Below are 25,215 nucleotides of genomic sequence, written 5' to 3' on the forward strand. Positions count from 1 at the left end.
GCAAAACTATAGTGTAGTACTTTCAATTGACTCTGGGGCAGATTTAAACAACACAGGTTTAAGATATGGGGGTCTTTTCTAGGAGTTATAGCTGGAAAGGGTCACCTAGTTGAACTCACTCTAGGGGAATTAGAAAACATATGCTTAAGGGCTAACCTAAAGTTATCAAATCTTATATACCTCTGGGGTCCCAATTTAAATAGTTTCAGTGACAATTTTGAAATCCCTAAGAATTATGAAGATATTGATAATATGATAACTAGCCCTCCCCTAAAACGGGGAGGATGAATCAGCACTCAAATACACGGTTCTAATTCGCATCCCTCCATAAATTCCAGTGCTCTCTACCTCAATTAAACAAGCTCAACCACAGCAAAAGAATGGATGACCAAGGGGTTCTTGAAAGTCAGCAGATATGTTCTTTTGTATCTCTAACTTTAGAGCCTGCCTCAAAAAAATACTGAGCTGGAAGTTCATGATATGTACATAAGACACTTAAATTGAGACATCTAGCACACTAGAAGTCACTTTGAAAATAAGACATCTAAAGTAAGTTCTGTGGAGGATCTCTGAAAAAAGGCAATTAATGTTAGGAAAAACTGTTGAAAAAATACTATTTTTCTTCCTAAGGTTCCTGTAATGCACATTTTTTTTTTAAATTTTGTTTTGTTTTGTGCTTTTTGCTTTTTGGAGGGGGGAAGACAGGGCAATTGGGGTTAAGTGACTTGTCCAAGGTCACATAGCTAGTTAAGTGTTGTGTCTGAGGCCCCATTTGAACTCAAGGTCCTCCTGACTGCAGGGCTGGTGATCTATTCACTGCGCCACCTAGCCGCCCCAATGCACATTTTTCTTAAAAAAGGAAGAAAAGAAAAAAAGGAAAACAAAAAACAAAGACTTTGGGTGCTGCTAATTTCCCAAGTAACACATAGAGGAGGATGGGTTACTTTTTTTTTTTTTTTGACTATTCGTTTTAAAAGGTGTGAACCAGAGGAAAAGCTAAGGAACACTTATCTTAAAGAACCTTTACTTTCAAGTGGCCATCCCTTTACTAAATGTAACGGTATTCTTAAGCACCTGAGTTCCATCAGCTGGTTCTGTTCCATATCAAGGTTAACACAAAAGATCCTAAATAGCTGTATCAATAACTTTACACTAACCCCCACCTAGATGGAGCTATTTTAAGGATACTCATTTAGTTCTCAGGTTTCCCTCATGTTTGCAATAATCATGCCCTTGAGAAAGCTACATAGAACTTCATGCACTTTTTAACTTTTTTCTTTAATGAATTTTCTTCTGCACGAAGCCTCACTAAGAAAGCAGAATAGCACTCCCCCCCCGTAGAACTGACTAATTTAACTCCTTTTTTCTCTCTTGGATTTAGCTTCCTTTTTTAAAAGAATTTCTCCTTCACTAAGACCACTGAAGAAACTTGTGTGGCATTCTCCAGCTTAAGAACACAATGCCCAGAAAAAACTGTACTCATTATGAGTAAGAGACAAGACTATTAAATCTTTGATGACCTTTCAATATGTGTGTAGCTAGATTCTCTAGTCTCCAACGAGGTTGGAATACAATACAGCAGTAATCTGAAGGATCCACACAAGAACAGAATTGCAGCGTGGCTAAAACTTCACATTGTGCAGTAGGGGAATTGAACCGCCAACCTATGAAATCTGGGCTCACTTTTTTCTTTTTCTTTCTTTCTTCCTCCTTTTCTTCCTTTTTTTTCTTCTTTCTTTTCCCTAATTATATATTTGGTCTTTCTTCCTCCTTCCCTTCCTTTCTCTCTTTCCTTCTTCCTTTTTTCTTTCTTTTCCCTAATTATATGATGAGTTTGGTGTCACGGGGTTTGGGCTGGATTTTATACACCACATCCAGCAGGAATTCTACAGCCATCTCCCTGTTCTTTCGGAACTGGTCCTGGATTAAGGCTATCTTCGCCTCGGATTCCTTCTCTATCTCGACGCTGGAGGTGCCGTGGCTACCAAGGGCTTCAAGTTCTTTGGCCTTAAATTCCGACTCCCTCTTGAGTCGGTACTGTTCCACCTCGCTCTGGGCTTCTTCCCTGGCCTGCTTCAGTCTCTCAAGCTTTCGCCTGCGGGCTTCGGCAATCTTTTCGGAAGCCCGCTTTTCTGCCTGCAGAAGCTGCTGGATGCCCTGCGATTGGCTGGCCATGGCGAGCCCCACCGAAACCCAGACTGATGGCACTCAATCCTCTCCCTCCGCCCAATGACTCTGCATCCCCGCGCGTCAGAGGTTGCGGCAGAGGACTACGCCATCACCTATTATGTGCTGAGAACCTGGACACAAAGGCAAAAAGTCCCTGCTCCCTGGGCAGCTTGCATTTTTATCAGGAGAGACCACAGGCGTACGTAGGTGTCAAAAGAAATACGAAATATATAGAGTAGCAGGCAAAGTAAATTTCAGGAAACTTGTTAGGAGCTCAGAGATGAGGAAAGGGGCTCAGGACGGCCCCGTAGTGCCTGAGTGAGCTGAGCTGTGAACGAAACTAGAGATTCTCAGAAAACATGAGAAGAGAGCGAAATGTAAGCCATAGGAAGCAGCCAGGGTAAAGAGTGGAGAGTGGAGGTGAATGTCATGTATGAGAAACAGGAAGGAGGCCAATCTGAAAGAATCCAAGTGGAGCAAAGTACAGTAGTGGCCCGACAGATGGGTTTGATGGTAAGAATATCCATCACCTGCCTCTCTGGGTGGTGGTGAGGTTCCAATGAGATTTCATTTGTACCGAGCTTTGCAAACCTTAAATCACCACGTAAAGGATAGCTGTTCCTGCTGGTTATTATATTCAGTGCTAAGGAGAGGTGTTTGCAGTGGACCTTGCAGGTGATAGGGAGTCCCTGGAGGTTACTGAGCTGAGAAGAGATATGGCCAAACCTGAGCTTTGGCAGATGTGTGGAGGCTGGATGAGGGACATTGAGGGAGGAAGGCCAACTAAAAGGCTTTTTTTGGGGGAGGGCAATTGGGGTTAAGTGACTTGCCCAAGGTCACACGGCTAGTTAAGTGTTAAGTGTCTGAGGTCATATTTGAACTCAGGTCCTCCTGACTCCCAGGGCCAGTGCTCTATTCACTGTGCAACCTAGCCACCACTAAAAGGCTTTTTCAATGGTCCAGGTGAGAGGTGCTGAAGGACAGTTAGGGTAGTGGCTGGGTGTGAAGAGAAGGGAATGAGTATGAGACATGCCATTCAGACTTGGCAAGGAATTGGATATGACTGAGAATGAAGAAGCAAGGATGAATCCCTACAGGGCAAAGGAAGGCAACTGAAAGAACGGTGGTGACCTCAAGAGAAATACATTATTTAGGGAAAGGAGGGGGTCTGGAGAAAAAGATAATAAGCTCAGTTACAGACAAGTCATTTTGGAAATGTCTACAGCATAACCCATTCAAAATGTATAATAAGGAGTTGGTGATGTGGGATGCCATGGGATTGGACCTCAGGGGAATGACTAGGACAGGGATGGAGAGCCTGTGTCCCGGAGGACACATGTGCCCTTCTTGATCCTTAAGTGCAGCCTTTTCCCTGTAAAATTTGGATTCAGTCAAAAGGCCCCACTTAAGGCTCTAGAAGGCCACATGTGACTGCAAGGCTGCAGGTTCCCCACCCTGAACAAGGACCTTTTGTAGGAGGGGACTCAAGCTGAGACCAGAATGGAACTAGAAATCCCTTAAGGTGGAGGTCTTGGGGGACAGACTTTTAGAAGGCAAGGACTGTGCTTCATTCATTTTAGTCTTATATCCTATTCATTCCCTGGCACAATGCCTTGCACATAGCAGATGCTTAGTAAATATTTTTGACTGAATGGATAGCAATAGTACAGCCCAGGTGCAGAGGCAGACTTTTTGACATGATCCAAGTTTGTTAAAGCAGGGTTCTTGAAATGATCTAGTTTTGATGTGCGATTTCATTCATATAGGGAACTTTGGAGAGGAACATCCTAAGTTGGCATTTCCTGGGTAACAGCAGGGTCAAATGACTTGCCTAAAGTCACACAGTCGGTAGGCATCAGAGGCAGAATAGCTCTTTGTCCACTTTACCATGCTGATACTCTGTCTGGGTGTCCTTGATCCTGATTCTCAACCATTCTCTTCCTCCCCACCCCTTTCTGCTCCTCCCACTCAATTCTAGACCCCCTTAGTAGCCTTTGAATCAAGTCGGTCACACCCACCTGGTAAAATATTTCTCCTCGACCACTGGAAAAATCAGCATCATCCCAGAATGCAGCCACTGTGGCCAACTTGTAGTTTTCTGTAAAGCCCCTGGGAGGTGGGTTTGGGTAGGAGAAAATGTCGAATTCTGAGGGTGGGAAGATGATGTGGCCATTGTCTGTAAACTGAAAGTAGTCAAGTTAGCGTTCAGGTCCAGGTGCTTTTAGTAGAAGAGAGGGAAGGAACCAGGAGATTAGTTTGGCTGACTGTGCAGATAGGGCAGCAGTTGGCATCTTAGAGATGGCACAGTCTCTGGGTGAATTATATCCCCTTACCTTCAGGTTAGTCCTTTAAATCATCCTATATATTTTGCTTCATTAGGAATATTTATTACAAGGATTTTATCTGACTTTTCTTTTTCTATTAGGCAGAGGAAGGTGGAAGGGGAGGGTTCGGAAATAGGGATAGGGGAGAAACAAAAGAAAAAAGAAAAGAAAGACAAAAGAGGGTCTCTGAGACCTCTTTTTTTAACTATAAAGAGCAGAAGGCACGACAAAAAGGTCAGACAAAGAAGGAAGTTTGGCTACAAGTTGAGATATATATATGTATATATATATACACACATACAAACATATATATAAGCAGTCTATACATAGAAGAGACTATACATGTTTTGTTTTTGTTTTGCTATGCATAGGCAAATACCCCTTATACAGCATTTGATAAGTTCAGAATAAACATTTTTTAAAAATTATCCCACATAACTCATTCGTCATCCTATAAATTCAGAGAACACTTAAGAAGATGGCACAGTCTAAGGACCCTTTCTCAGCATGATATTTTTGAATAATTGAAGGAAATGCTTAATTCTAGTTAGAGGTTAGAAAAATAAAGATGTATTTTTCCCCCATCCCAGATCATGGAGTCGCTGAAGTCTTTCCATGAACCCCTTGGGGGTCTGTGAACCCCAAGTTCCAAAAGAAGTTGTTGATTAACTCAAACGAATATGAAAGAGTAGCTTGAAGCTAGAGTTGATGTTCTTGAGCCAGGGGGCCCAGGAGCTGGGAGGCACAGAGAGCCTAAGCCATTAATTGGGTAGGTCAGCAGAATCTCCTCAAAGTGACTTACATAGAGGAAATCCCGGAGCTTTGAACCAAAAGGGAATCCAATCTGAGGCCTGAAGACTCCTACAGTAAAGTCCACTCTCATACGGGCATATTTTTGGTCTTCTCCATAGGGAAAGAGTGGAATACCTGCAAATGGAAGTAGAAGAGAAATAACAGACCTCTGCAGGGACTGTAGGAGAAGGCTGACCACAGCTGAAAGGATTCTCCAGGTACTTACTATCTCATCTTCCAAAGCAAATCAACCTGGTCAGTGTCTAAATAAAATCAGGGGTTATTCCCAGCATAGATGCTGTTCTCCTCCTCCTCTGGGCTCCTATTCCTTCTGCTTCCGTAATCATTGCGCAGGGGAGGAGTGTGGGAGACAATTTCAAGTTGTAATTTCTCAGCTCATATGTAAAACACTGGCCTCATAGTGCATTATTGTCACCCTTGCCCAATGCAGTGGTGACAGGATAGCAACCAGACTCCCCAGGATTCAGAGGTAATATGGATCAACAATATTGAGTCAGGAAATTTGGGGTAGGTCTTATTATGACCTTGAGTAAGTCCTTAAGCCTCGGTTAACGTTTCCTCATCCAAGAAGAGGGATCATAAGGTCAGTAGGCCCTACCTCAAAGAGCTAAAATGTATAATATTTTGCATACTTTTAAAAAGCACTATATAGTTGTTATATAATATTAATAGTAATTATTATTAAGCAATAGAGGTGAAGAGAGACTAAGAAACTAGTCCTAGGAGACTTAGACCATCAATGGTAGAACTAGGACAGTGAGATAAATGAGAATTAATAACCAATGATTTGGGGAGATCCAGAGTTCCCCCTCCCCCTTTTCTAAAGTTCTGATTTCCAAAGTTCAGTTTCTTGAAGAACATTACTGATAATGACTTTGGAATAACTTTTTTTTTTTAACAATCTTGTTCAGACTCCACCCAGGTGAGGAAGACATTGTGCTCTACTCAGGTTTGGGTGGGGATTAAATTTTTTGAATTGATTGTGGAATCTGGGGGTAACTTAGAAATAAATGACATAATCAAAATTCATTTGAATAGGTTCATCCCCTCATTGTAATATTTATTCTCATTAATTGTTAATCAATTAGAGTTGATTGTCACTCTGGGAAACACCCCTCTTCCAATGGTTATATAAGTCATGAGCCTACAGTCATGATTGTCTTTGGTCTAAGAGAGAGATGGCCAAATGACCATACTTTTATTAAAATGATTAAACTACCCAGAAATTATGTCTCTTCAACTTTTTAAATGCCATGACAGGGACATAGATTTCCTGGTTCTGAGACTTGCTTCTGGGTTAGATAAAACTACTTGTCCCAACACCTACTTTAAGCTCCAGCCAGACATGAGCCCTTACCTATAAAGGGATTTGTAATGGTTGTGGATGTTCTTGGTTGGGTGATAGTAGATGTTCCTGGAGTGGAAGAGAGCAGGGTAGTTTGAAGTGATGTTGTGGCCATACTCTTTTCACTGTGGGTCCATGGTAGGGTTGCTGGAGAGGTTGTCGTTTCTAGGTTTGGGAGAGAGGGGATTCGACATCAGCCGCAGAAAGAGAAGGATGGAATGTTGTCTCACCATGAGACACCAAGGACTTTCAGAGATTATAATAGTCCTACCCACCCACCCCACAGCTGCTTCTAGACTGGTCCCCACAGCCCTTATACAGGAGACAATGAAGGAGGGAGCTGCCAAATGTCTCTGCAGGTGATTCAGTCTTTGACTCCTCAGCAGCCATGGCTGAGGAATAACTAGAATAGAAAGCTCTTACTATCCAAGTACTTAATCCTTAAACCCAATAAGCCCATAAACCGCCCTCTGCAGACGGAGATCATTGTCTTCTTAAATATTCCTAGGAAGGGTATTTCAAAATCTTCCTTCACCCTTCTCAGCTCTGTGTGTCTGACTCTCCTTATCCTTAGCCCACCTCATTCCAATGAGCTCATCTCTCATTCTCTCTGTCTCAGTCTCTGTCTGTCTGTCTCTTTCTGTGTCTCTGGCTCTCTGTTTCTGTGTCTCCTCTGTCTATCTCTCTGTCTCTCTATTTCTCTCTTGTGGGGTCATGTATTTAGAACAGGAAAGGACCTTAAAGGTGAATGAGTCCATTCATTTTAAAGATGAGGAAACAGAAACCAAGACAGATGAAGTAATTTCACCATAGTTAATAAGTATCTGAAGTGGGATTTGAACTCAGGTTTACATGACACCAAGTCTAATAGTCTATCCCCTGTGCCTCCTCATTGCCTCAAAATTAGAGGGCTTCCTCAGGTTGCAGTGACTCAAAGTGGACATTGGCAGGGGGAAGCAACAGAGCTCCCACTGACCTGAAATGAGGGAGGCTGTAGCATTCTCAGAAGTCATCAGGATGGTTGTACTGGACTGGAGAGTGCTGCTAGGTTTGGGTGTGCTCACAGGTGGAGTAGTGATAGGACTTGTGGATGGAAGAGTCTGGTTTGCAGTGACAGTGGCTCCAGAGGACAAGGTAGTAAGGGGGAACTGTGTGGAGGTGACTGAATCAGTGGCTGTACTTGATATACTTAATGTAGAGCTAAGAGAGCTGGTGTAATTGGATGGTAATCCTGGAGTGGTAGTAGTAATCTCTGTGAATGCAGAGCTCCTGGTTGGCTGTGAAGATGGCACAGAACTCTCACCAATGGTAGGTCCTGAGGAGGTCAATACTGGTGTCTTAGTTGATGGTTGGGACAAGGATGATGCAGATACAAGTGTGGTGTGAAGTGTGCTACCTGGTGGGCCAGCAGAACTCACAAAGGGTGTCACCAGAGTGGTGGACCCAGAATGAGCTGTGGAAGTGGTTGTGTACACAGTTGCCTGGTTCTTAGTGGTGGTCACAGATGTGCTGCTAACTGGATCATGACCCACTACAGGGACTGTAACAGGAACGATGGTCTCATTGACAGTTGCATTTGTGCTACCCATCTGGGAAAGGGTGGTTCTTTCTGTGGTGAGGCTAGTATGCAAAGGAAAAGCTCCTGTTGTCACAGTTGTGGAGCTGGCATTGAAAGGGGAAGAAGCAACAGCTGTGATGAGAACTGAAGTAGATGGTTGTGGAGAAGTACCACCTGGAGTCGAGGAAGCAGACACAGAATCTGTGCTCCCTGACTGAGATGCTGTTGTGATCCCTCGAGCAGGGGTGCTGGATTCAGCTGTTGTCAGAGTGGAGAAACGGGCAGGGGAGGGTGTTAATGTGGATGTTGTCTCCTGAGATTCTGTAGTCTGGGAGGTTGTTGTTGGCTCTTGTGTAATGGTTGTGGATTCAGCTGTTGTCTCAGTAGAGGAGCTAGTAGAGGAAGCTGTTGGTGTGGATGTTGTCTCCTGAGTTTGTGTGGTCTGGGAGGTTGTTGTTGTTGGCTGTTGAGTAGTGGTTGTGGATTCAGCTGTTGTCAGAGTGGAGGAGCTGGCAGAGGAGGCTGTTGGTATAGATGTTGTCTCCTGAGTTTGGGTGGTCTGGGAGGTTGTTGTTGGCTGTTGAGTAGTGGATGTGGATTCAGCTGTTGTCAGAGTGGAGGAGCTGGCAGAAGAAGTTGTTGGTGTGGATGTTGTCTCCTGGGTTTCTGTGGTCTGGGAGGGTGTTGTTGGCTGTTGAGTAGTGGTTGTGGATTCAGCTGCTGTCAGAGTGGAGGAGCTGGCAGAAGAAGTTGTTGGTGTGGATGTGGTCTCCTGAGTTTGTGTGGTCTGGGAAGAGGATGTTGTTGGCTGTTCAGTAGTGGTTGTGGATTCGGCTGTTGTCAGAGTGGAGGAGCTGACAGAAGAAGTTGTTGGTGTGGATGTTGTCTCCTGAGTTTGTGGGGTCTGGGAGGTTGTTGTTGGCTGTTGAGTAGTGGTTGTGGATTCAGCTGTTGTCAGAGTGGAGGAGCTGGCAGAAGAAGTTGTTGGTGTGGATGTTGTCTCCTGGGTTTCTGTGGTCTGGGAGGGTGTTGTTGGCTGTTGAGTAGTGGTTGTGGATTTGACTGTTGTCAGAGTGGAGGAGCTGACAGAAGTTGTTGGTGTGGATGTTGTCTCCTGAGTTTGTGGGGTCTGGGAGGTTGTTGTTGGCTGTTGAGTACTACTGGTTGTGGATTCAGCTGTTGTCAGAGTGGAGGAACTGGCAGAAGAAGTTGTTGGTGTGGATGTTGTCTCCTGAGTTTGTGTGGTCTGGGAGGTTGTTGTTGCCTGTTGAGTAGTGGTTGTGGATTCAGCTGTTGTCAGAGTGGAGGAGTTGGCAGAAGAAGTTGTTGGTGTGGATATTGTCTCCTGAATTTGTGTGGTCTGGGAGGTTGTGGTTGGCTGTTGAGTAGTGGTTGTGGATTCGGCTGTTTTCAGAGTGGGGGAGCTGACAGAAGTTGTTGGTGTGGATGTTGTCTCCTGAGTTTGTGTGGTCTGGGACGTTGTTGTTGGCTGTTGAGTAGTGGTTGTGGATTCAGCTGCTGTCAGAGTGGAGGAGCTGGCAGAAGAAGTTGTTGGTGTGGATGTTGTCTCCTGAGTTTGTGGGGTCTGGGACGTTGTTGTTGGCTGTTGAGTACTACTGGTTGTGGATTCAGCTGTTGTCAGAGTGGAGGAGCTGACAGAAGAAGTTGTTGGTGTGGATGTTGTCTCCTGAGATTGTGGGGTCTGGGAGGTTGTTGTTGGCTTTTGAGTAGTGGTTGTGGATTCAGCTGTTGTCAGAGTGGAGGAGTTGGCAGAAGAAATTGTTGGTGTGGATGTTGTCTCCTGAGTTTGTGTGGTCTGGGAAGAGGATGTTGTTGGCTGTTCAGTAGTGGTTGTGGATTTGGCTGTTGTCAGAGTGGAGGAGCTGACAGAGGAAGTTGTTGGTGTGGATGTTGTCTCCTGAGTTTGTGTGGTCTGGGAGGTTGTTGTTGGCTGTTGAGTACTTGTGGATGTGGCTGTTGTCAGAGTGGAGGAGCTGACAGAAGTTGTTGATGTGGATGTTGTCTCCTGAGTTTGTGTGGTCTGGGAGGTTGTTGTTGGCTGTTGAGTACTGGTTGTGGATTTGGCTGTTGTCAGAGTGGAGGAGCTGGCAGAAGAAGTTGTTGATGTGGATGTTGTCTCCTGAGTTTGTGTGGTCTGGGAGGTTATTGTTGGCTGTTGAGTAGTGGTTGTGGATTCGGCTGTTTTCACAGTGGGGGAGCTGACAGAAATTGTTTGTGTGGATGTTGTGTGCTGAGTTTGTGTGGTCTGGGAGGTTGTTGTTGGCTGTTGAGTAGTGGTTGTCGATTCAGCTGTGGTCAGTGTGAAGGAGCTAGCAGAGGAGGCTGTTGGTGTGGATGTTGTCTCCTGAGTTTCTGTGGTCTGGGAGGTTGTGGTTGGCTGTTGAGTAGTGGTTGTGAATTCGGCTGTTTTCAGAGTGGGGGAGCTGACAGAAGTTGTTGGTATGGATGTTGTCTCCTGAGTTTGTGTGGTCTGGGACGTTGTTGTTGGCTGTTGAGTAGTGGTTGTAGATTCAGCTGTTGTCAGAGTGGTGTAGGAGCTGGCAGAAGTTGTTGGTGTGGATGTTGTCTCCTGAGTCTGTGTGGTCTGGGACGTTGTTGTTGGCTGTTGAGTAGTGGTTGTCGATTCGGCTGTGGTCAGTGTGGAGGAGCTAGCAGAAGATGTTGTTGGTGTGGATGTTGTCTCCTGACTTTGTGTGGTCTGGGAGGTTGTTTTTGTCTGCTGAGTAGTGGTTGTGGATTCAGCTGTTGTCAGAGTGGAGGAGCTGACAGAAGTTGTTGGTGTGGATGTAGTCTCCTGAGTTTGTGTGGTCTGGGATGTTGTTGTTGGCTGTTGAGTAGTGGTTGTGGATTCCGCTGTTGTCAGAGTGGAGGAGCTGGCAGAGGAGGCTGTTGGTGTGGATGTTGTCTCCTGAGTTTCTGTGGTCTGGGAGGTTGTGGTTGGCTGTTTAGTAGTGGTTGTGGATTCAGCTGTTGTCAGAGTGGAGGAGCTGGCAGAAGAAGTTGTTGGTGTGGATGTATTCTCCTGAGTCTGTGTGGTCTGGGAGGTTGTTGTTGGCTGTTGAGTAGTGGTTGTCGATTCGGCTGTTGTCAGAGTGGAGGAGCTGGCAGAAGTTGTTGGTGTAGATGTTGTTTCCTGAGTGTGTGTGGTCTGGGAGGTTGTTGTTGGCTGTTGTGTAGTGGTTGTGGATTCCGCTGTTGTCAGAGTGGAGGAGCTGACAGAAGTTGTTGGTGTGGATGTAGTCTCCTGAGTTTGTGTGGTCTGGGACGTTGTTGTTGGCTGTTGAGTAGTGGTTGTCGATTCGGCTGTTGTCAGAGTGGAGGAGCTGGCAGAAGTTGTTGGTGTGGATGTTTTCTCCTGAGTTTGTGGGGTCTGGGAGGTTGTTGTTGGCTGTTGAGTAGTGGTTGTGGATTCAGCTGTTGTCAGAGTGGAGGAGATGGTAGAGGAGACTATTGCTGTGGATGTTGTCTCCTGAGTTTGTGTGGTCTGGGAGGTTGTTGTTGGCTGTTGAGTAGTGGTTGTGGATTCAGCTGTTGTCAGAGTAGAGGAGCTGGCAGAAGAAGTTGTTGGTGTGGGTGTTGTCTCCTGAGTTTGTGTGGTCTGGGAGGTTGTTGTTGGCTGTTGAGTAGTGGTTGTGGATTCAGCTGTTGTCAGAGTGGAGGAGCTGGCAGAGGAGGCTGTTGGTGTGGATGTTTTCTCCTGAGTTTGTGTGGTCTGGGAGGTTGTTGTTGGCTGTTGAGAAGTGGTTGTGGATTCGGCTGTTGTCAGAGTGGAGGAGATGGCAGAGGAGGCTGTGCTTATGAGCTTTTTTTCTGGAATAGTGGCTTCCACAGAAGTGCTCCTGCTTGTCAGTAGCGTGGAAGTAGTAGAAATGGTGTTTGGGCTGGTTGGAGCAGTTGTTCCCTCTGTTGTACCGTTTCCTGCAGTGAAAGATAGAATTTTGAGGTAAATGTGATTCCTGCTTAGAAGGAAAGATATTAACAGCTTGGGTGTTTTCAGGGCCCCGTGGATGTTCTTTTACAGAGTATAGAAGGTAGACCTTTAGCCAGACCTTAAAAGACAAGTGATAGAGAAGGATTGAAAGGAATACTCTGTCAGAAGCCTGTTTGGCAATGGCTGAAGTGTTGAAAAGCAACAAATATATACCGATGCATCTAATTTTTTTCTAGCAGTAATAGGGAAGCACTGGATTTGGGGCAGTTTGGGAGAGTTGGGGCATATTCACACCTTCACCTTAGAAAAATCAGTTGTCTGCTATGTGAAGAATGAATTGATTGTGGAGAGCCTTGAGGCAGGGAGACCAGTTTAGAGGCCACTGCAGTAGTCCAGGTGAGAAGTTATGATCACTAGGTGGGTGGTTATGTGAATAGAGAGAAGGGAACATATCTCTCATAAGATATTGTGAACACAAAAACAGTGAGATTTGATGAGAGATTGGCTATGTGGAGTAAGTGTGAGAGCTGGGAGCTGAGGATGACACAGCAGGTGTAGGCCTGGGTGACTGGCAGAAAGAGAATGACTTTGGAATCATTCACTTTGAGATACTTATAGAGGAAGGGAAGAAACAGTTATTAAGCATCTACTTAATGCCAGGTGCTGTTTACAAACATCTCACTTCACACTCACAACAGCCTCCTGAGGTACATGCTGTAATTATTCCCATTTTATAGTTAAGGACAATTATTATAGCTAGTCGTGCTTTTTCTAGGTAAAGGACTATACACAGTGTAATTAATGCCTGTTAGGATATAGTTCCTAATTGTTTTCCAGAAAGGTTGGACCAACTCAAAGTTTTACCAACAGTGCATTGGTTTGCCTGTCCTCTCCCAGAGCCCCTCTAACTCTACTTTTCTTTTTTTTTTTTTTAAATATCTTTCAATCTGTTGTGTATGGGGTGGAACCTCAGAGGTATTTAAATTTACATTTCTTTGGTTATTAATGATTTGAAACATTTTACATATAATTGCTGATAGTTTAAATTTCCTCCCTTGAGAACTTCCTGTTCATATCGTATGACCATTAATCTATTAGGAAATGACTCTTTTTATTATGTAGTTGTACCAATTCCCTATATATTGTACATCACAGACATTTATCAGAGAAATTTACTGTAAATATTTCCCCTATTAACTGCTTTCCTTAAAATTCTAATTTTATTGATTTTATTTGTGTAAAATATTTTCAATTTTATATGTTCAAAATTATACATTTTATGTCCTGTGATCTTCCATCCCTCTTTTTTTGGATCACAAACACTTTCTCTATCCATAATTATGAAAAGCATCTCCTTCCATTCTCCTCTAATAAGTTTATAAATAATGCTTAATATATATTCTGTATCCATTTGGAATTTACTGTATTAGAAGATGTGAGGTCCTAATTTCTCTCAGATTGCTTTCTAATTTTTCCAGAAGTTTTGTTGAAAAGTGAGTCATTACCTCAGGAATTTATGTCCTTGATTTTGTCAATTACTGTGATACTGTTTTCAGTTTCTTATGGATTTTATGTACTGAAAACGTCTTCTTGATCAGTTTTTCTATTTTACTAAATAAATGCCAACTTGTTTTGGTGGTTACTGTTTTGTAGTATAGTTTTTTAGATATGGTATTACTAGATCCTCTATTCTCACTTTTAAAACTTATTTTCCATAATTAAATTCTTAACATTTATCCCTCCAGATGAATTTTGTCATAACATTGTCTAGTTCTATAAAGCAATCTTTTCATAATTTGATTGGTCTGGTACTGAATCTGTAAATTAATTTATATAGTATTATAATTTTGTTATATTTTATTACATATCACATATATTTATTTATTAGAGCTTTAATACCTTAAAAACTGCACTAAGAGTTTTGGGACACACAGTTTTAGTGCTGCCCAACCACAAGCAATTGATTCTTCTCAATTATTTGCCTTTACTTATATGAGGGTCTAGGTCAGAGGATCATCAATCATCCATCTTAAAAGCAAGATCAGTGATTTATATGGGCATCTTTTTTACAACTGTCTCTTAAGAGTACAATGAAATGATTTCATTTCAACAGATATTAGGCGATGGCATGAATAGAACACTGACCTTGCTAACTGTGTGAACCTGGGCAAATCACTTAACTTCTATTTGCCTCTATTTCCTCATCTGTAAAAACCTGCCCCCCAGGGTTGTGAAGATGAAATTAGATAATATTTGTAATGTGCTTTGAAAACCTTAAAGTGAAATTTAAATGCTAGGTATTATATAGGGATATAGATAGATAGGGGGAGGCGAGAAGGGAACTAGCATCTAAGTAAGAGTCTAAAAAGAGTGTGCTAGGGCTGCTAGGTGCTTCACAAATATCTCATGAGATAGGCAAGTGAGATGGGATTAACCCAAGTTTACAGATGAGGAAACTAAGGCACAGAATGACTTGCTGAAAACTGGAAAATGGAAGAGTTGGATGAAAATTCAAACCCAGGTTTTCTGACTCCAAGTCCAGTTCTCTTTTCTTTCTTTTTAAAATTTATTTTTTAATGTTATAATGAGAAGCAAAGGAGTGGTTAGTATGAAGATGTTTGACAAACAGTGAAACTCTATATAACTGCTGCTGTTTCCTCTGTATTGACTAGTCTATTGTTGATTTGGGTGTGGAGTCTCCTAAGGGAGAGTGTAGTCATTGTGCTGATGGGGTGGGGTGGAGGAGTCATAGGCTCTGTTCTTGACATCATTAGTTTAAGGCAGAGAAGGACTGCTTCATGGACCTTAGAGGTCATACAAAGCCCTCGTTTTCGGCCACCCAGGTGAGTTAGAGTGTAGGACTTGGAGTCAGAAGCTATGAATTCAAACTCTGCCCCCGACCCTTAATTATGTGACGCTGGGTCAATCATTTAACCCGTCCCTGCCTTGGTTTTCTCATCTGTGAAATGCCTATCTCAAAAACCAAATGAGATTACATGTAGAGTGCTGCACAAATCATAAAGCATTATGTGAATGTCAGCTGTCCTTGCTATTCTTTTACAAATGAAGAAACTAAGAAGTAAACTGACTGGCCAAAGGTCACACAGCTCTTAGGAGGTGAAGCCGGAGCTCCTGAGGCCATTTTCGGTGTGCTAGTGTCCCGCTTGCACAGAATGTGAGCTTCCTCACCTTCATTCAGTCAACCAATAAACATTTATTAAGTGCCTATTGCATACTAGGCATTGTGCTAAGCTAAGGGATACAAAATAAAACAAAGGAACTATCCCTGCCCTCAAGAAGCTTACAGTCTAATGGGGGAGACAATACATCAGAAGCTGAAAAGTGGAGGTAGGAGAAGGTTATTTGGGGGGAGGAGTGGGATTTTTCAATTTAAAAATCCTTAATTTCCTTCCAGATTCAGTTTAAGGTGACACCTCCTGTTTCTCCTGATCCCCTCTTGGGAGCACATTCTCCCTCCTTAGATCATCTTGCACTTATGTATAAATGTATCGCCCAGGAGCAGCTAGACAGGGCAGTGGATGGAGGGCTGAGCCTGGGGTCAGGAGGTCTAATCTTCCTGACTTCAAATCCAGCCTCAGACACTTACTAGCTGTGTGACCCTAGGCAAGTCACTTAACCCTGTTTGCCTCAGTTTCCTCATCTGTGGAATGAACTGGAGAAGGACATGGGAAACCACTCTGGTATCTTTGCCAAGAAAATACCAAATGGGGTCACAAACAGTCAGGCATGAATAAAATGACTGAATAACAAAAATCACTCAGTAGAATTGTAAGCCCAAGAAGAAGGGGACTGCTTTTAATTTTGACTTTGAAACACCTCATCCACTGCACGCCCCCCCCTCCCATAATGCCTAGCACATAGCAGGATCATAGCAAAACAGAGGTGAAGCTAGAAGGGGACTCATCTAGTCCAAGCCCCTCATCTGATAGATGAGGGGTGGTGGCTCAGGCCACACTGGTAGTAAGAGGCAGAGTTTAGGCCTCCAGCTTGATTCCTCTGACTACAAAGCTTGCTTCTTTCCCACTCTACACCAGGCTGACTCACTAAATAAATGCACCCTTGTCACTTCACAGAGTTGTGGCTCACAGTAAGACTGGTGGTTGAGCTTTTGTTCTTAATTTATTTTTCTTAAGTTGTTCCTGGAACTGGAAGTGATAAACCTGTGGCAGTCTCACCGGGTGAGTTCTTGGTAATCCCTGATTTATCTCTTGTTATTTCCTGATCTGTGGTGGTCAAAACAAGGAGCTTATTTTGAGGGAGTGTACAGACTTCAGTAGTTGCCTCCCCAAATGTACCCCCATTTGCATGTAAATAAAATTGTGTTCAAGAGAACATCAATGGAGAGAGACTTCCCTCAGTTTACTTGGTTCTGGGGAGATTATGGCTTTTTATGGCTCAGGTATTTTTTTTAGTACTAGTTGGCAAAGTCAAGTTAAAAAAAAACATTTATTAGGGGAGGCTAGGTGGCACAGTGAATAGAGCACCGACCCTGGAGTCAGGAGGACCTGAGTTCAAATCCGGCCTCAGACATTTAACACAAAAACTAGCCGTGTGACTGTGGGCAAGTCACTTAACCCCAATTGCCCCTCCAAAAAGCAAAAAAAAAACAAAAACAAAAAACCCACTTATTAAGCACCTACTGTGTGCCAAACGTTGTGCTAAGTGCTGCTGCTGTGCTGAATCCCAGACTAAGAGTCCTGTAACTGGTCACAAAAGTCCCTGGTTTGGGGCTATAGCTTCTTCCTAAGGAGAAGCAGTGTGATATATAGTGAGTGGAGAGCTGATCTCTGAGTCAGAAAGACCTGAGTTCACTTGCCTCTGATGCATTTTGTCTGTGTGACCCTAGGCAAGTCTCTTGATTGGATTCAAATCAAGGTCCTTTGACTCCAAGTCCACTCTAAGTCTCTTTTGGGCTCTGAAATTCTATACATTTTAAAGGACTATCTTTGCACTTGTAACCTGGTACTCAACTTCATTTATATGACACCCTCCTCAGTGGTGGAGAATGATTACTTGATGCCTGCCCATGATGACAGAGGCAAAGTTGGCAAGAGCTTTGGAGGGAAGAGATCCTTGTTCTTCTGGCTTTTTTTTTGGAGTCTTTCTCTAAGGGCCTGTCCCTGAAGAAAGCCTGGAACTGGGTTTGTCTTCTCTTAAAGCTGGAAGCCAGAAAAAGCAGGATCTCTTCTTGCCAACTCTACCCCTACCAGAGTCACAGAGTGTGGGGTAATCATTCTCCACCAAGAGGAGAGTATTATAAACATATAGTCAAATAGTTGAGCCCCAGGTTTCACAAGTTAAGAAACAAAATAATATAAGGTATGAATTCAGAAAAGTCTGGAATACTTGTATGAATTGATGCAGAGTGAAGTAAGCAGAACCAGGAGAAAGAAAACACCTTGGAAAAGCTTTAGAGCTGTGATCTATTTAATGATCAATCAGGGCTCTAAAGCATAATTGATAAAACCTTCCCAGGTCTTGGCAGGGAAGTAACATATTAGAGTGTAGGGTGGGACTTACATCTTCACACGCTGCTAATGTGTGAATTGATTTTACTTAAGTCTATTTATTTGTTGAAAGGAAAGACTTTCAATTTTTCAATTGAGGAGAATTGTGCGGGGACATAATGGGGTAGTGCTAATAATTTCCCCCAAAAAAGAGAAAGAAAAGATTATTAATAAAATGTTCATGCTTATCAAGTTCAAAAATTTTAAATTGTAAAAAAAATAAAAGAAATGCTATGGATTTTTCTGTTTAACAAACACTGCAGTTTTAAACTCAACTTTGGGGCTGTAGATTGATTAATAAATCAGTGTCAAAATGTTTATGTCCCTTTTTTAATGCAAAACAGTTTTGCATTGGGAGAAAGATTTTTTTTTTAAACTAAGAGTTTCCTATATTAATGAAAATACAGGTCAGGACTAAATAATAAAAGAGTAACTCCGTCTTTAAGTGATATTTGTCACTTGACCAATTGTTCTTCCTGCTATGGTGATGTTAGAGATGAAAGAGTAATGATTGTCACTTTCTCTTCTCCTGTGCTATATTTAATAACTGTTATTATTAGAGGTGTGACTTTCAAGAGATTTGGGGTGTGATTTTTAATAGGATTCAGCAGTGTGACAAGGCTGTCTAAAGAATTAATGTGCACATTATGAGAGGCATAATATCCAGAAGGAAGGAAGTCTCAATGCCCCTTTTTAGGAAGAACATTAATAAACTGGATTATATCCACAGGAGGAAGACTAAGATATCAGAGGAGCTGGAAATGATGTCAAATGAAGACTGGGTGAAGGAACTGAAAGATATTTCACTTGGAGAAAAGAAGACTTAGTGGGGGACATGAGAGATGCATTTACAAAGTTGAAGGACTAGCATATAGAAAAAGGATTAGTCATATTCTGCTTGACCCTAGATGGTAGAACTGTTTGTCTCTTATTTTTGTAGAGGACCAATGACATCATGGACTGGGAGCAATGGGTGAGAATTACAGAGGCAGATTTTGGTTCAATATAAAGAAAAACTTCCTAATGATTAGAGTTGTTCAAAAGTAAAATGAACTTGGGGTAGCTAGGTGGTGCAGTGAATAGAGCACTGGCCTTGGAGTCAGGAGGACCTGAGTTCAAATTCGGCTTCAGACACTTAACACTAGCCGTGTCACCTTGGGCAAGTCACTTAAACCCAACTGCCCTGCCTTTCCCCCTCCAAAAAGCAAAAAAAAAAAAAGAAAGTAAAATGGGTTGCCTCAGGGGATGGTGCATTGCCCATCACTATAAAAGTCTTCAAGGAGATGCCAGGTGGACCCTTTTCAGGCATATTATAGAGGGGATTCCTGTTTAATAATAATGAAAGCTATTTTTGTATAGAACTTCACAGTTTTCAAAGTATTTGACATGTTCCATCTCACTTGATCCTCACAACAACCCTGGATATGTTATTATTATTATTATTATTATATGTTATAATAGATTATTATTACAGATCAGGAAACAGAAGCTAAAGGGGCTCAGTGACTTGGCCAGAATGACACAGCCAGTAAGCGCCTGGGGTAGGATTTGAACTCAGGTCTTCCTGATTCCAGGTCCAATATCACGCTACCTAGCTGCCCTGAGTGCTGGAGTAGGCACTTGATGATTTCTGAATTCCTTTCCAACTCTGAGGTTCTGTTTCTAGGAATGAGGGTCCTATAAGTGACATCATGGTGTTGGTGACAGCCCACACCATCAGACTGTAGCTTGAGTCAGCTTTGTAGGGTGGGATCATAAGTAGTGTTCCCTCCCTGCTCTTCCAGAGGCTATCCCTAGAGGGTTTGGTGTTATTGCTAGAGACGCCGATACCCCAGGAATGATGCTGGCAGAAACTGGCATGCCGGCAATGCATTTCTAACAACAGAACACCTTGAACTGTACTGATAAAAGAGAATTGTACTGATAAAAAAGAACACCCACCTCCATGGCAGCAGACACTGTATAGAACCCACAGGGAGTTTTGCACATGTTGGGTCACTGTCTTCAGTGAAAGCACATCGAGCACGAGACTTTTCCTATAGGTCTTTGCTGAGTTACTCCCTTTTTGGCTACAGTTTGGTGCCCCCCCCCCCCCCCAGCACATGCCTTATTTCATCTTTAGTGTGTGCCCTTCCTGGGCTTTGGCTCTTTAGTCCCTAGCACAGGATGGGTTATCATCAGGAAAACAGGGTTTTAAGGTGAAGCTCTCTGTTTATGCCTGTGGTTCTCAAGACATGACCTCAGGATCATAAAGATCCTGCCTCAGACAATTGCTGTGTTGAACATGCCACTAGACTGTACTGGGAAGGTTTGTTATCACTGATCTGCCCATCTCAGAATGCTGGTACCCAGTCAATGGAGAGGTGCCACGCTTAGCTACGCCACAGAAGACCACAAGTAAGGGAGAAACTAAAACAACACATGACTTTCCTAGTCCTATTGCCAAAGTTTGGCCTGCTGGGAGAGCCAGAGATAGAAATGCCCATGTCTGACCAACTGTACTCTTGTTATTCAATCATTTCAGTCGTGTCCCACTTTTCATGACCCCATTTGGGGTTTTCTTGACAAATATATGGGAGTGGTTTACCATTTCCTTCTCCAGCTCATTTTATAGATGAGGAAACTGAACCAAGCAGGGTTAAGTGACTTGTCCAGGGTCACACAGCTAGTAAGTGTCTGAGGCCAGATTTGAACTCAGGAAAGTGAGTCTTCCTGACTCCAGATCTAGTTCTCTATTCACTGAGTCCCCTAGATGGCCTGTTGTGTTTATTTGCTTTATATATATGCTGTCATATTCTTATATGTGCTTGTTGTCTCCTCGACTAGAATATAAACTCATTCTAAGTAGAGATATTTTTATTCTTTGTATTTGTATCCGAAGAACTTAGCACAATGTCTGGCACATAATAGAGGTTCAAGAAGTCCTTGCTGATTGATTTGTGTGATAGTACCAATGACAGCTGACAGTCGAGGCTGGATTCCTGTCCTCTTTGACAATAGACTTGTCATTGTGGCTTTGAACTATAGTGGTATTGAGAAGTATCTGAGGACCTGCTGTCTTGCCCCTGCCCCGGCTGTTTCAGTGACTGAGGCAGAGGGGGTGGCAATCTTTCTGTCTCTATTGGGACAAGATCAAGAAACTCGGGATGTTGCTTTCTTTAGAGGGTTTGGGACTTTTTAGTGCACTAGTATTGGGAGACAGAAGGTTTGTTATCAACACTCAGTGTTGGAAAATGCTCCATGTACAGCGTAAGCTCCTTGAGGGCAGTGATTGTTTTCTATAGGACAGGAAGGAGCACAGAGATCCAGGGCACAAGCAGAGGGGTCAGTGTTGGCAAGGAGAAGAGCCACCTTTTCCTCTGAGATTAGACCAGAGGAGGGAGAACAGAGGGATGAAGAGGGGATCTCAGGTGTAGAATTAGGGAGAGAGGGGGAAGTTTTTCACAGATGGCCTCAATTTCTTTTCAGCAAAATGTGAAGTTCTGAGTTTCTCTTTTGAAGTTTCTCTCTCTTCAGCTGAGAGAGAAAAGGACAGGGGAGGTGTAGATAGTAGGTTGAATAAAGGGAATCTATGTAACTGTTAAGCTGTAAGTAAAATAATCAAGGATTGCTCAGAGAAAAACCAAAGGACCAGTATGCAGCCTTCAAGAGCAGATCACATAAGTCTGTAGTGGACTCAGTCCCCATGGTTGGTGCCAGTCCAGGGTTGAGATTTAGAAAGAGATGCATAGAGATGGGAGGAGAGGACAAGGGATTCCAGGATGGAGGAGAGGATAAAGCTGGACTCTTTCACTACTGGATGAAGTTTTCAGATGGAGGAAATTAAGGCGAGAGCAGGGATAATGGACTGGGAAAGCAGGAAGGGTAGACTGACTGGAAGGCATTAATACAAGAGAAAATAGATTTAGGAGGGGTAAGTAAAGCCACAAGGAGAGATAGAGTAATAATGCCTGTGCCTGTCTGATTTTCCTCTCTCTCTCTCTCTCTCTCTCTCTCTCTCTCTCTCCCTCCCTCTCTCTCTCTCTCTCTGTCTGTCTCCTCCCCCTCTCCCTCTCTCTTTGTCTCTCTCTCTGTCTCTCTCCTCTCTCTCTGTCTCTCTCTCCCTCTGTCTCTGTGTCTGTCTCTCTCCCTCCGAATTCCTTCTCCCTCCCCATTCCTCTCCCCTCAGATCCCAAATGAAATTTCAGACTCTGCATTGCCTAATGATCTTGTCCTTGGTAACCTATAACCCTTTCCATGGCCTCAGAGTAATAGTCCTAATGTCACTTACATAGTGCTTTAAAGTTTTCCCATATATCATCTCATTCCATCCTCATAGCAACCCTGGGAAGCAGGTACTACAAGAATTGTTGTTCAGTCATTTTTCAGTCAGATTCGACTCTCTGTGACCCCATATTGGATTTTCTTGGCAAAGATACTGGAGTGGTTTCCCATTTCCTTCTCCAACTCATTTTACAGATGAGGAAACTGAGGCAAACAGGTTTAAGTGACTTGCCCAGGGTCACACAGCTAGTAAGAGTCTGAGGCCAGATTTGGACTCAGGAAGAGGAGTCTGCCTGAGTCCAAGCCTGGTGTTCTATCCACTGCTTCTCTTAGCTGTCTCCTAATACTACAGGTATTAGCATTCTCATTTTACAGATAAGGAAACTGAGGCTTAAGTGAGGTGAAGTGAGTTGCCCACCTTCACAGAGCTAATAAGAGTCAGAGGCAGGATTCGAATCCATGTTTACTTTATTCCAAGTCCATGCTTCCTGTCCAAAAGCCACTTGTGTCTCAGGGTTTCTTAGGTTATTTATTTTATATTGTTTTATTTTATATATATTATTTCTTAGGTTATGATATTTCTTGGGAAGTAGTTGGGGAGGTTGGGTCAAGGCAGCGAGAAGAGAGGAATGAGCACACCCAGAATCCAGAAGATGCAGGGACCCAGATTAAGGAGGGTCCAGACAACCAGGTGAGAGGAAAAGCAATGGTGGCATGAATCTCGTGTTGATTAAACTGGAGGTACTGGCTCCTGCTTGTGAACACTGGCATATCGATTGACGTTTATGCCTTTGTAATGACTTACCTACTTTTTATTTACACAGTTCCTCATTAGATTATGGCATTTCTTCTAAGTATATACAGTAACATGGGTGTGATAAAACTGACACTACCCACCTTATTTGTTCAGCCAACAAGCATTAATGGGTCCCCATTGTGCTAAGTGCCAGGATACAAATGCAAAGAGTGATTCAATTCCTTCTCTTAGAGAACTTAGATTCTATCAGAGAACAGCACATTGTGAGGAAAGTACTATGTAAGTAAGCATGAGCTACTACCTAATTCAACAAATATTTAATAATCATTAAAAGCACTTTTCTTTCAAAGTTGAACTAAAATTGTAAGCTATGTATAATTACCTTGATAATAAAGATTAAGATTGTATACAATGAATAATAATCAGTAGAGATATTCAACTTATAAAGACCTGACTCATGAGTGCCCCTCCATGACAGCTACTGGGTTCCCCTCTGCCCCTGATCTCCCCTCCTCAAGCCTACTCTTCTCCAGGCTAAACACCTCCAGATTTTTTATTCAGCTCTCCTGTGATGTGGTTTCCAGTCACTCTGTCATACTAAGCCCTTTCCTTGTGGATACACTCTAGCCTGTGGATGTGGTGGTACCCAGAACTAGACGGACTGTTTCAGGGGTGATCCAACCAGTGCACTTCTATTAACATTGCCAGAGATCTCAGTTTCTTTGAACCCCACATCACCATGTTAATTCATGTGGAACAAAAAATTCTCATGGAACCTCTAGGCCTTTTAAAAAATGATCTACTTTCTAGCTAATCCTGTCTTAAGCAGCACATAGAGTTAGTAACCCTATTTGGGGTTTGCTTGGCAAAGATCCTGGAGTGTTCTGCCATTTCTTTCTCCAGCTCATTTGACAGATGAGAAAACTGAGACAGAGAGTTAAGTGACTTATCCAGGGTCACACAGCCAGTAAGTATCTTCGGCTAGATTTGAATTCAGGTCTTCTTGACTCTAGGCCCAGTGCTCTATCCACTGTACCACCTCGCTGCCCTGGGCCCCTGGACTTTATACTTATTGCTATTAAATATAATTTTCTCTGCTTCAGTCCCATCAGTCCAGCCTGTCAGGATCTTTCTGGATCCCGTTTCTGTCATTCACTCTGCTAGTTATTCCCTCTGAGTTTTGTGGCATTGGAAAATTTGCTGCTTAACAGAAAATATCATTTATTCCTTTATCTATGTCACTGATAAAACATTAAACAGAAAAAAATCCAAGGACAGATCCTTGGTATACTCCATGAAAAACCTCCTCCTTATAGATTTTGAAAGGAGCTAGGTGGCACAGTGGATAGAGTGCCAGGCTTGGGGTCAGGAAGACTCATCTTCCTGAGTTCAAATCAGACCTCAGAAACTTACTAGCTGTGTGACCCTAGACAAGTCACTTAACCCTGTTTGCCTCAGTTTCCTCATCTGTAAAATGAACTGAAGAAGGAAATGTCAAACTACTCTGGTATGTTTGCCAAGAAAACCCCAAATGGAGTCACAGAGAGTCAGACATGACTGAAAACTACTAAATGACAAAAACTTTCTAGGTTGATCCCAGTGCATTACTAATCATCTTTCTTCTGTTGCCTTCATCCAAGCAACCCTGAATCTACTTAATTGTACTACCATCTACTTTAAAACTCTCCAACTGGTTTATTACAAACTTATGAGAAATTTTGTCAGATTCTTTACTGAAGTTAGATATACCATGTCCATGGCATTCTGTCAATCTGTTGATATAATAATTCTATTAAAATAATGGAAATAAGATTTGTCTGACATTAATTATCCTTAATGAACCCATGCTAAATCCTGGTGATCAACTTTTACTTTGTTAAATGCAAATGAAGCACAGCTGGCTTTAGGGTTAGGAAGAGCTGGGCCCAAGTGCTACTCCCGGCACAAGCTGGTGGTTATATGTGAAGTTATTTCACCTCTCAGTTCCTCCAGGCAACTTTCAAGGACCCACAGTATAAGGAGAAGAAACAAGCATTAATTAAGCACCTATGTGGCAACCACTGTGTTGGCTCTTTACAAATATCATCTCATTTGATTCTTACAACAACACTGAGAAACAAGTGCTATTATTATTTCCATTTTACAGTTGAGGAAAATCAAACAGAGAAAGGTTAAGTAGCTTGCTCAGGGTCATATAGCCAGTCAAGTGTCTGAGGGCTAATTTGAACTCAGGTCTTCCTAACTCCAGGCCTAATGCCCTATGCACTGTACTGCCTAGTTGTATAAATAGTAGAATAGCTGGTGATCTGAATTGGAATAGGATTTTTCCAATGTGTCCTCATAAACAACTTTTTATACTAATTACAGGTCTAGATCAAACAGGAAGAAAGGACTTAAAAACTATTACTTCTTATGATGAGAAATGCTAAACACCTCCATAGAAAGAGCTGATGGCATCTCTTCCTTCCTTCCTTCCTTCCTTCCTTCCTTCCTTCCTTCCTTCCTT

General features: G+C 42.8%; 2 protein-coding genes and 1 pseudogene across 2 annotated transcripts in view; all 3 read right to left on the minus strand.

Moving 5' to 3' along the window:
* Window positions 1–5,466, minus strand: part of MUC4 (mucin 4, cell surface associated) — a 47,097-nt gene extending 41,631 nt beyond the window's left edge. The window contains exons 1-2 of the mRNA XM_069065046.1: window positions 5,296–5,466; window positions 4,188–4,352 (exon numbers count right to left, since the gene is read on the minus strand). Coding sequence (XP_068921147.1) covers window positions 4,188–4,352; window positions 5,296–5,376 — 246 coding nt within the window. The 5' untranslated portion in view covers window positions 5,377–5,466. The remainder of the gene's footprint in view (window positions 1–4,187; window positions 4,353–5,295) is intronic.
* Window positions 1,822–2,175, minus strand: LOC138143766 (V-type proton ATPase subunit G 1 pseudogene; annotated as a pseudogene).
* Window positions 5,467–7,523: 2,057 nt separating the features above from the next.
* Window positions 7,524–25,215, minus strand: part of LOC138143775 (mucin-2-like) — a 26,936-nt gene continuing 9,244 nt past the window's right edge. Inside the window, exon 2 of the mRNA XM_069065047.1 lies at window positions 7,524–12,148. Within this exon, the coding sequence (XP_068921148.1) occupies window positions 7,524–12,148 (4,625 nt within the window). The remainder of the gene's footprint in view (window positions 12,149–25,215) is intronic.

Source organism: Petaurus breviceps, unplaced genomic scaffold (assembly GCF_028583685.1).
Source record: "Petaurus breviceps papuanus isolate PSGF00001 unplaced genomic scaffold, PetGlider_PUasm1.0 90654, whole genome shotgun sequence".
NCBI classification, from domain to species: domain Eukaryota; kingdom Metazoa; phylum Chordata; class Mammalia; order Diprotodontia; family Petauridae; genus Petaurus; species Petaurus breviceps.